The 12,603-nt window shown below is 37.0% G+C and overlaps 1 protein-coding gene across 4 annotated transcripts in view; it reads left to right on the top strand.

The window, feature by feature from the left end:
* Positions 1 to 12,603, top strand: part of BBS4 (Bardet-Biedl syndrome 4) — a 54,835-nt gene that overhangs the window by 6,194 nt on the left and 36,038 nt on the right. For 2 of the 4 annotated variants that reach the window (XM_053223758.1, XM_053223756.1), the window contains exon 2: positions 1,526 to 1,598. In XM_053223758.1, coding sequence (XP_053079733.1) covers positions 1,526 to 1,598 — 73 coding nt within the window. The remainder of the gene's footprint in view (positions 1 to 1,525; positions 1,599 to 12,603) is intronic. The other 2 variants (XM_053223755.1, XM_053223757.1) reach the window with 1 other exon arrangement.

The following is a 12,603-nucleotide window of genomic DNA, read 5'->3' as shown; positions in this document are numbered from 1 at the left end:
AATTTTTTTTAAATTTTGGTTTTTTTTTAAGTGATCTCTATACCCAGTATGGGGCTCAAACTTACAACCCCAAGATCAAGAGTCTCATGCTGTACCGACTGAGCCAGCCAGGCACCCCTTAAAGTTTATTTAATGAGTCTAAAACTCTCAAATTTTATTTGTCTGTAAGTCTTTATTTGCCATTGTTCTTGAGAGTTGTGTTTTTTTTTTAAGTTTATTTATTTAGTAATCTCTACACCCAACATGGGGCTCAAACTCATGACCCCGAGATCCAGAGCCACATGCTCTTCCGACTGAGCCAAACAGGAACCCCCAAAATTAGTTTTGAGGTGTAAGAGTTTAGATCTGAGTTGGCAAACTGTTTTTGTAAAGGGCCAGTAATAAATATTTTGGGCTTGTGGGCGAGGCTCTGTCACAAGTTAACTCAGTTATGCATTTATAGTGTGGAAGCAACCATAGACCATATATAAACGTGTGTGTGGCTGTATTCTGATAAAATTTTGCTTATAGACACTTGAATTTGAATTTTATGTAATTTTCAGGTGTTACAAAATATTAAAAAATTTAAAAACTATTAAAAATGTAAAAAAAATTCTTAGTTTGTGGGCCATATAAAAATGGGCTGGATTTGTTTGCCCTGTGGGCCATAGTTTGCTGACCTTGTATTTAGATTAACATTCATTTTACTTAGCACCTGAAACATGGGAGTGATTTTTCTTATAATGTCTTTATGTGATATTATTTCCCATTTTTAATTGTTGAGACATCAGCTGTCAATCTAATTGTCCTTTCTGTGTAGGTTAGCTCATGATACTTTTTTCCTTTGGTTGCTTTTAAGAACTTCTTATTATCTCTAGTGCAGGTCCTTGTGATGTATACAAGCGTGGATTTATTTTCATTCAACCTGGTCAAGATTGGTTGAGCATTCTGAATCTAAAGATTAGTATCTAACATTACTTCTGGAAATTTTCTCAGCCATTGTTTTTGCTTATATCTTACTATATCATATATAATATAGGAGGTAGGTAGAAGAAAAATCCATCTGAATATTTTCTGCAAAGTTATGGTATAAGACAGTATTTATTATGTTCAATAATGTCGCTTAAAAAGAAAAAAAAAAACCTTCCTCCTAGAATCGGGTGCTAGGCAATTTCTGTATAGATAACTGCATAAACTTCCTTTTGTCAAAGTTACTACTATTTTGTTTTGGTTGCTAAGCTATATGACGTTAAGTATAATCCTAATGTGTAGTGTCCAGAGCTTAGTACATTTATTTGTGCACATTTTATGCATTATAATTATACATTACACATTAAATATGCATTATAAATATGCATATGTGTTATTAATAGTTTGGATAGCAAAAGTTATGACTTGACATTTGTTTTTTAAACTGCGTTAAAAATTCTTTGTACCTGTATGTAGTTAATGGATTAATTGCATGATTGGAGAGCTACTATTTGAATGCTTTTTTAAGTTAGCAAGGTTTATGGTGGTGCTTTAACATAGATTTCTTTCTTTTCAGAGAACTCAGTTTCCTGCATCTGCTGAATCTCAGAAACCTCGACTGAAAAAAGGTTGGTGTGCAGTTTCACTGTGTGTGTATATTTGCACAGATTTTCTATTGATTCTTCTATATGCTTAGAGCTTTTAAAAATGAGTTTTGGGGGAAAGCAGTAATAGTCTTAACTATTCTGCCATATATAGCTTTTATTTTATGGAGTTGTTAGATATTATGGGATTGATTTTGCCTGTAAAGTGTGTTAAATGGTGCCTTATCATTATGTAAGTGTGTATTAATTTTCTGCTTGTGGAAAAACCACTCTCAAGTTCCCAGAGTACCTATCAGGCCTCACATAATCTCATGTGTATGTTAAATAAGTATGTTAAATAAGTATGTTAAATAAGTAAAAATTGAGTCTGTGAAGATGAAGTAAGGGTATATATACTGTAAAGAGCTGCATTTAAAAATCTGATATATGTTATATTTTATTTAGAGGAACAGAATTCCTTTATATATTAACTTACAGTCTTAGGAAGGTTTGCATCAGATTGTAGTTAACTATATTGGATATTCTCTCATGTTTAATAAACATATCTAATGCCTAACAAACTCGTCAGGCATTAGAAAATACCCAATCTTTTTATTTAGCGGAAGAGACCATCTATTTTATTATTTACTCATTTATTATTTTCTAGATGAGGAAACCAAGGCTGAGTGGAAGGGACATGACTTTCCCAGGGTCATGGGTATAGTTCTTACCTGCATTATGAGTTATGGTTACCAGGCAATACATCCTTTTGCAAGAAGCGTTTTCCTTTTGTCTGCTAAGAATTTTAAAGTTCATTTTACCACAATATTGTTTAGTTTACTTGGGGCATTTCTGTTCCTCTTTGAAATTATAATATAAATTGTTGGAAAATGTGATTGCCTTCAGAATTGGTTTTCAAAGAGTTTTTCAGGGATACATCTTTCATTGAAAGGGCAGTACATCTGTAATTTAGATTATTTGTGAAATTTAGGTGTTTATTCTAATTTCTAACATAGTTGCTAATTTTTTTACATCATTTCTGGACATGAGAATCATATTGCTGTGATGTCTGTCACTTTGATTAATCGCAGGGGTGATTTGGCTGGTTAGGTGGGGCTAGTACGTATTGTGATGGTCTCTCCAGTGTTCTTTCCATGCTTCCTCCAGAGTCAAATTCCATGGTTTGACTGACTTCCAGTCCAGGAGAGCTGTAATTAGTATATACCAATCAAAAATTGGCACATAACCAATTCAGGCTAATGAGTTGATAACTGTGGGGCAGAGTGTCACATTTGACATTGCTATAGGGTCCCTTGCAATCCTTTCTCCCCATGTTCTGGTTCCTATTACTAAAGTTTAGTTTCTCCTGTTCTTGAACGCCTCATAGGTGAGTACTTACTCAGTTCCAGGACCAGTGATAGGTATCTGGGATACAAAGATAGACAGGGCATAGATTCTGCCCTTAGGAATTGACAGTCTTCAGGGCATATAGAATATAAGCAAATTATTAAAAAAAATTTTTTTTAATGTTTATTTTTTTTTTGAGAGACTCAAAGCACGAGCAGGGAGGGGCTGAAAGAGACAGGGAGACATAGAATCCGAAGCAGGCTCCACCTGCTGTCAGCACCGAGCCCGATGGGGGGCTTGAACCCATGAACTGCAAGATCATGACCTGAGCCAACGTCGGACGCTTAACCGACTGAGCCACCCAGGCGCCCTGAATATAAGCAAATTATTGAAATATAGTATATGCATTCCAGTTTCTTCAACTCTTTTTATGTGAAATAGCTAGAACTCTTTTGCCATTATTGCTTTTGTTCTCTGGTGAAATTCATTGGCCCCTTGGAAATATGAAGTTCAGGACTGAATAGAATATATCAGGTGTGAACAGGGCCAAGTGAAACATCTGGAAAATAAAAATCTCTTTGCCTAGATCTTTTATTTCTTTTAGTCCAGCTCAAAGTCGTATTGCCTTTTGGGCAACTATTTTACACATTTGCAATACTACTATATTTTACAATTTCAGGAGTATCATTCATGTAGAATACAATGACTACAATATAAATGATACCTTTGGAGTTGTGCAAAGTGGTGACACAGGGACCTAAAATAATATTAAGGGTATAACCTCTTAACCTGCCCTTAATTTCCAGCTTCCACAACCCCAGATTTTATTTTGTCAATATGGTGAATTCCATCGATGAATTTTGGAATGTTGTTACCAACCTTTGAATTCCTGGGATAGACCCCACATGGTTATGATGTATTAACCTTTTTATGTTGCTGGATTCAACTTGCTAGTTTTTGTTACGAGGTTTTACATTTGGGGGTGCCTGGGTGGCTCAGTCAGTTAAGTGTCCGACTTCAGCTTAGGTCATGATCTCAGTTTTTGAGTTCAAGCTCTGCGTCAGGCTTTGTGTTGACAGCTCGGAGCCTGGAGTGTGCTTTGGATTCTGTGCCTCCCTCTCTCTACCCCTCCTCCACTTGCACTCTGTCTGTCTCTCTCAAAAGCAAATAAATATTTAAAAAATTTTTATAAAAAAAAAAAAAAAGAATTTTTACTTTTGTTCATGAGGATGTTGATCTATAGGTTTTTGTTTTGTTTTGTTTTTTGGTATCAGGGTTGTGCTGATCTCAAAACAAGTTGGGACTCTTCCCTCTCCTGGAGATTTTGTATAGAATTGGTGTTACGTCTTTCTTAAATGTTTGCTAGATTGTGACAGTGAAGTAATCTAGGTCTGGATTTTTCTTTGTTGGAAGATTTTTAACTACAAACTCAATTTCTTTAACAGATCTGGGCTATTCAGGCTATACATACTTCTTTAGGGAGTTTTAGGTATTGTTTTTCTTTCAAAGAAATTTATCCATTTCATCTCAGTTATCAAACTTATTGGCATAAAAGTCATAATACTTCTATAGTTTCCTTTTAATGTCTGTAGAATATGTAGTGCTATTCCCTCTGTTCCTGATTTTGCTGATTTATGTCTATCATTTTTTCTTGTTCAGTTTGGCTAGAAATTTATCTATTTTATTGATTTTTTTCAATATCTTTTTTTCTTGATCAGGTTGACTAGAAACTTATCCATTTTATTATCTTTTCAAAAAACCAGATTTTGATTGTATTTTCTCTTCTCTATTACTTTTCTGTTTCAATTTTGTTGATTTCTGCTCTTCTCTAATACTGTGTTTAATTTGAAGATTCTTGTTTCTTTTTGCAGTTTCTTAAGGTAGAAACTTAGATCATCCATTTGAGATTTTTCTTCTTTTCTGTTAGAAGCATTTAGTACTTTACATTTCCCTCTAAGCAGTGTTTAACTGGTTCATACACATTTCAAATGTTATATTTTAACTTTTATACAATTCTAAATATTTTCAGATTTTCTTTGTGTTCTCCTTTCCCATGCACAATTAAGAAAGGTATTGATTAATTTCCATATATTTGAGGATTTTTCCAGATTTTTTTTTCTTACTGGTTTCTAGTTTAATTCTAATTATGGTTAGAGACCATACTTTATATGGTTTGGTTTAAGGCCCAGAATGTGGTCTATGTTGATGAATATTCCATGTGCCTTGAAAAGAATGTGTATTCTCTTATTGGATGGAATAGTCTAGAAATGTCAGGTCAAGTTTGATAATATTGTTCTTCTGTGTACTTATTGATATAAATATTAATAACCTTACAAAGAAGATACTGATATTCATAATGGAAGAAAAATATTGAATTATGCACCTGTAATTATGGGTTTGTCTCTTTCTAGTCCAAGACCTTTACTTTGTATAATTTGTTGAAGGTCTGTTGTTGGATGTGTATACATTTAGGATTTATTAAAAATTCACTCAATTCATTCAGAAGAGTGAAGTGACTCTTTTATCATTATGTAATGTCCCTCTTTTATTCCTGATAATATTCTTTCTTTGAAGTCAACTTTGACTAATGTTTTTGAGGATAATAGAGCTTGTATTTAAGTGTAAAGTTCTGGGACTTTTGATAAATGAAATTAGTCAAATTAGCCGCCACCACCATCACAATCAAGATATAGAACAGCTAGGGGTGTCTGAGTGGCTCAGTCAGTTTAACATCCTACTCTTGATTTCAGCTCAGGTCATGATCTCATATTTTGTGGGATCAAGCCCCACATAAGGTTCTGCGCTGATGGTGCAGAGCCTGCTTGGGATTCTCTCTTTCTTCTCCCCTGCTTGTGCTCTCTCTAAATAAATAAACATTTGAAGAAAGAAAAGGGGAAAAAAGGTGTAGAACAGCTTAATCACCCTCAAAAATTCACCTTGACTTTGTAGTAAAGAATGTGGTCTATGTTGGTGAATATTCCAACTTCTACTTCCAATTGCTAGCAGTCATTGATTGTTTTCTTCTTATAGTTCTGTCTCTTCCAGAATGTCATTTAAATTAATCATACATCATGTAACCTTTTGAATGGCTTTTTTCACCTAGTATAATGTTTTTAAGATTTATCCATGTTGTCGTGTGTCTGAATTTCTTTTATTGAGTAGTATTCAATTGTATGTTTATACTGTAGTTTATTCATCCATTTACCAATTGAAGGACTTATGAGTTTTTGGCTAATACAGATACAGCTGTGAGGAGTGGGGCGGGGGGACAAAAAAACAACCCCAAAATCAAAAAAACAAATACACCTGCTATAAACATTTGCCTAGAGGGTTTTGTGTAAACATGTTTTTATTTCACTTATCAAGTGCTTTGGAGTGGCATTTCTGGGTAGTATTAATAAGTATATGTTTAGTTTTATTAGAAATTGCCAAACTGTTTTCCAAAGTAGTTGAACCATTTTGTATTTCCTTCTACAAAGTATGAGTGTTTCTTATACATCATAAATGATTTGGGGAAATAGTCTCTCCTTTTTTATTTTCTGGAAGGGTTTCTGGAGAATGGACTAATTTCATCCTTAAACGTTTGTTGGAATGTTTCTGTGAAGCCACCTGGGTCTGGAGTTTTCTGTGTAGAAATTTTTTCAACAACAAATTCAATTTCTTCAATAGAGATAAAGCTAAACAGGTTACCTAGTTCTTCTTAATTGAGCTTTGCTGGTTATGTCTTTCAAGGAATTTTTTTCATTTCATCTAAATTGTCAAATTTTGAAGTTCACTATTTATCCTAAGAAATATTAAAAATACTGGGAATGTGAGCTGGTGCAGCCAGCTGGAAAACAGTATGGAGGTTCCTCAAAAAACTAAAATAGAACTACCCTACAACCCAGCAATTGCACTACTAGGCATTTACCCACAGGATACAAGTGTGCTGTTTCGAAGGGACACATGCACCCCCATGTTTATAGCAGCACTATCAACAATATCCAAAGTATGGAAAGAGCCCAAATGTCCATCGGTGGATGAATGGATAAAGAAGATGTGGTATATATATACAATGGAGTATTACTCGGCTATCAAAAAGAATGAAATTTTGCCATTTGCAACTACGTGGATGGAACTGGAGGGTATTATGCTAAGTGAAATTAGTGAGTCAGAGAAAGACAAAAATCATATGACAAAAATCATATGACTCACAAAAATCATATGAGGACTTTAAGAGACAAAACAGATGAACATAAGGAAAGGGAAACAAAAATACAGGGAGGGGGATAAAACAGAAGAGACTCATGAATATGGAGAACAAACAGAGGGTTACTAGAGTGGTTGTAGGAGGGGGATGGGCTAAATGGGTAAGGGACACTAAGGAATCTACTCCTGAAATCATTGTTGCACTATATGGTAACTACTTTGGATGTAAATTTTAAAAAAGAAAAGAAAAGAAAAGAAATATTAAAAATACTGTGAAACCTCTATAATTAAAACGGTACAGTACTTGTACATGATTAGAAGCGAAACCAATGGAAAGAACAGAGAAAGTCCAGAAAGAGACTCAAATACATTTGTCAATTTAGTATATGATAAAATATATGGTGTCTCAAATTACTGGAGTAAAGATGTGCTTTTTAAATAAACGGTTCTGGGACAACTGGATAACCATTTTGATAAAGAAAAAAATTAGATTTATACTTCACATCATACACAAGAATAAACTTCGAATGGGTCAGAGATCTAATCTAAATGTAAAATACATAACCATGTAAGTGCTAAAAGAAGATATTGCCAGAGGCAATAAAAATTGATAAATATTATCTCATAAAAATATTAACTCACAATTTTTTTTTTTTTACACGGCAAAAGACACAATAAAGAAAGACAAAGAGAAATAATATACCGGGTGAATATATTTGCAACATATATCACATAGATGGCTAATATCCCTAATATATAAAGAACTCTTTTTTAAAACATTTTTTTTATTTTTATTTATTTTTGAGAAACAGACAAAGCGTGAGCGGGGGAGGGGCAGAGAGAGAAGGAGACACAGAATTTGAAGGGCTCTGAGCAAGCGGTCAGCATAGAGCCTGATGCGGGGCTTGAACCCACGAACTGTGAGATCATGCCCTGAGCCGAAGTCAGACGCTTAACCAACTGAGCCACCCAGGTGCCCCAAGAACTCTTAAAACTTGGTGTGGGGGATAAAAGACCAAACACTTAATAGAAAAATCGATAAAACATAATCACAGTTTATACACACACACACAAACACACACACAATATAAGGATGACCTCTGGGCATATTTTTTTAAATGTTTTTATTTATGTTTGAGACAGAGAGAGACAGAGCATGAGCAGGGCAGAGAGTAGGGGAGACACAGAATCCGAAGCAGGCTCCAGGCTCTGAGCCTGACGCAGGGTTCGAACTCACGGAATATGAGATCATGACCTGAGCTGAAGTCGGATGCTTAACCAACCGAGCCACCCAGGCGCCCCGACCTTTGGGCATATTAAAAATGTGATAAACCCTGGGGCAGGTGGGTGGTGTAGTCGGTTGAGTGTCTGACTTCAGCTCAGGTCATGATCTTGCAGTCCGTGGGTTGGAGCCCCACGTCAGGCTCTGTGCTGACAGCTCAGAGCCTGGAGCCTGCTTTGGATTCTTTGTCTCCCTCTCTCTCTGCCCGCTCATGCTTTGTCTCTCTCTGTCTCTCAAAAATGAATAAACATTGGGGCGCCTGGGTGGCTCAGTCGGTTGAGCGTCTGACTTCGGCTCAGGTCATGATCTCGCAGTCCGTGGGTTCGATCCCCGCATTGGGCTCTGTGCTGACTGCTCAGAGCCTGGAGCCTGTTTCAGATTCTGTGTCTCCCTCTCTCTCTGACCCTCCCCCGTTCATGCTCTATCTCTCTCTGTCTCAAAAATAAATAAACGTTAAAAAAAAAATAAAAAAAAATGAATAAACATTAAAAAAATTCTTTTAAATAAAAAATTTTATATGTTTTAAAATGAAAGACCCTTGCTATGAAGGAAGTTATTAAGACATTTGTTAAAATTTGAATAGGATGGTAAGGTAGATAATAGTATTGTATCGATGTTAGTTTTGATCATTTTACTGAGGAGTAAAGGGGTATCATGCCTGCAACTTTCTTTTTTTAGATTGTTTTTCCTTTTTGCTTTTTTTTAATTTTAGAGAAAGAGAGAGAGAGTGTGTGTGAGTGGGGGAGAGGGCAAAGGGAGAAAAAGGGAAAGAAAATCTCTGCACTGAGCGTGGAGTGTGACACGGGGCTCGATCCCATGACCCTGGGACCATGACCTGAGCCAAAATCAAGAGTTGAATGCTTAATCAACTGAGCCACCCAGGTGTCCCTCATGTCTGAAACTTTCTGAAAAATATTTCAGAACAAATATATAGAAAGAATGATAAACTGGGGTAAAATCTTCATATTTGGGGACTCTGGGTGAAGGTTTTGTAGGAATTCTTTCCAAGTTTTTTTTTCAGCTTTTCTCCAGCCTTGAACATATTTAAACTAAGTTTTTTAAAAGGAGTTCCCATGGAGAAAGAGCTTTCTCTGGTGAAGCAGCCCAAGGTGGAGACCTGCCACTTCCTGGATCTGAACATTACCTGGTCAGGATGTGATTCTTAGAGCTGCTGTGTTCATCTCACAAATGTTAACAAGAGCTCTCCCTGGCCTCTAGGTCCTCTCCACCTTTCCTTTCTCCACTGGATCCTTTCTATCTTTGTAGGCACCACCTCCTCTACTTGAACCTTAATCTCACAGGGCTCTATTTTGGACCCTCTTTTCTTCTCATCATGAATCCTCCTAATTATATTTTTTCAAATTGTGGGTAGCAACTCACTGTCAGGTCACTGAACACAGAAGGCTGTGACCAGCACTGGGAGAAAGAACAGAGTATCACCGAATATCACATGTGGCAGATGTCCCCCAGCAGATGAGCAGATTCCTCATATCATCAGCCCGTCAACCATCCATACCTTGTCACTGCAGAATGTCAGTTGTCACCTCACCCCCAGCCTGCCCCAGATCAGCTGAAAAAAGAACATGAGAGAGTCCCTCTGTGTGCTTTATATCAGGCCCAGAACGAGGGTGCTAGGGACATAGCAGTAAACAAGAGACAAGGTAGTTACCATCCAGTAGGAAGGTAGATGTTGGACAAGTAAATCTCAAGCATTGAGAGTTGTTATAAAAGAGAAACCCAGTATTTACCCAAGGAATACAAAAATATGAATTCAAAGGGATGCATGTACCCCTATGTTTATAGCAGCAATATTTATAATAACCATGATATGGAAGCAGCCCAAGTATCCATCGATTTATGAATGGATAAAGATGTGATATGTATATGCAATGGAATATTATTCAGCTACAGAAAAGAATGAAATCCTGCCATTTACAACAACATGGATGGAGCCAGAGGGTATAATGCTAAGTGAAATAAGTCAGAGAAAGAAAAATACCATATGATTTCACTCGTGGAATTTAAGAAACAAAACAAATGAAGAAAGCAAAAAGAGAAAGAGACAAACCAAGACACAAACTCATAAGTACACAGAACAAACAGATGGTTACCTGAGGGGAGGTGGTTGGGGGATGGGTTAAATAGGCGATGGGGATTAGGAATGCCTGTGTTGTGATGAGTACCCAGGTGATGTATGGCATTGTTGAATCACTATATTGTTCACCTGCAACTAACATAACACTGTATGTTAACCAACTGGAATTAAAAAAGGAAACCCAGGATACTATCACAGACTTTCATTGGGTCAGGAGAGTCAAGGATGGCACTCAGAGGATGGGGGGGCTTTGAATGAGTCCTGGATAGTGGATGTTCAGTGTCCACCAGGCACAGAGGAAGAGTGGCTGGGAGATAACTTATTGATAGGGTGTTTTGATTACATGGGGAGTCAAAGGTGTGTCCTGGGTTTCTGGCTGTGCAGACCCTTCCTTATGGCTCTTTTGGTTGCTTCTTTTTTGTTTGTTTGCTTATTTATTTTTGAAAGAGCACAAGTGGGGGAGGGGGAAGAGAGAGAGGGAGACACAGACTCTGAAGCAAGCTCCAGGCTCGCGTAGAGCCCAGCACAGGGCTTGAACTCATAAACTATGAGATTATGACCTGAGCCGAATTCAGACTCTTAACCAACTGAGCCATCCAGATGCTCCCTCTTCTGGTTGCTTCTTTGTTTTCCTTCCAAGACAGAACTTTTTTTTTTTTTTTTTTTTGATTTATTTTTGAGAGAGAAAGTATGAGCAGGAGAGGGGCAGAGAGAGAGGGAGACGCAGAATCTGACACAGGCTCCAGGCTCTGACTTGTCAGCACAGAGCCCAATGGGGGGCTGGAACCCACAAACCATGAGATTGTGACCTGAGCTGAAGTCGGATGCTTAACTGACTGAGCCACCAAGACTGAGAACATCTTGAGGGCAGGGATTAAATCTTGTTTATTTAATCTCTGGCATCCATTATAATATCTGACATATCTTTACTGAAAGAATAAATGAATTCGGGATGTGGTGGTGGTGGGGGGGGGGGGGGAAGGAGTTCTCATGGGAGATGACATTTCCAAAAAAACTCCACAAGCATATAACAGATTGTTTATTTTCATTCACATATAATTTTATTTTTTTAACTATACAGTTCACCCAGTTAAAGTATACAATTCAGGGGCATCTGGCTGGCCAGGTCTATTTTTAAATGTACAATCCAGTGGCGTTAATTACATTTACAATGTGCAACCATCACGACTATCTCCAAAACTTTCGTCACCCCAAACAGAAACTCTGTACCCATTAAGCGATAATTGCTCCTTTCCCCTACCAGTCCCTAGTACCTTCTCTTCTACTTTCTATCCCAATGTAATTTGTGTATTCTAGATATTTTATATGCTCAGAATCATACAATATTTGTCCTTTTGTGTCTAGCTTACTACATTTAGCCTAATGTTTTAAAGGTTCATCTATGCTATAACATGTTATACAGAATTTCATTATTAAAAAAAATTTTTTTAATGTTTATTTTGAGAGAGAGACTGAGTGGGGGAGGGGTAGAGAGAGAGGGAGACACAGAATCTGAAGCGGGCTCCAGGCTCTGAGCTGTCAGCACAGAGTCTGATGTGGGGCTCGAACTCACGAGATGTGAGATCATGACCTGAGCCGAAGTTAGATGCTCAACCGACTGAGCTACCCAGGCACCCCCAGAATTTCATTATTTTTTTAAGACTGAATAACATGCCATTGTATGTGTATCTCACGTTTTGTTTATCCATTCTTTCTGTTAATGGACACAGGTCATTTCCAACTTTTGGCCTTTGTGAATAATGCCGTAATGAACATTGGGCACAAATTTCTGTTTGAGTCCCTGCTTTCGTTCCTTTTGCATATATATCTAGGAATGGAATTACTGCATCATATGGTAATTCTATGTTTAGTTTTTTGAGGAAATGCCACACTGTCTTCTATAGCAGCTGCATATGCAGGGGCTCCGGTTTCTCTACATCCTTGCTAACACCGTTATTTTCTGCTGTTGCTTTTTTATTCTTTTAAAAATAGCTATCCTAGTAGGTATGAAGTAGTATCTCATTGTAGTTGTGATTTCTATTTCTGTAATGATGAGGGCTGTTGGCCATCTCTTTTCATGTTCTTACTAGTCATTTGTACATGTTCTTTGTAGAACTGTCTATTCAAATGCTCTGCCCATTTCTACATTGGATTGTCTT

Source organism: Acinonyx jubatus, chromosome B3, assembly GCF_027475565.1.
Source record: "Acinonyx jubatus isolate Ajub_Pintada_27869175 chromosome B3, VMU_Ajub_asm_v1.0, whole genome shotgun sequence".
NCBI lineage: Eukaryota > Metazoa > Chordata > Mammalia > Carnivora > Felidae > Acinonyx > Acinonyx jubatus.
Note: the sequence above shows the minus strand (reverse complement) of the source record. Positions and strands in the feature narration are given on the sequence as shown.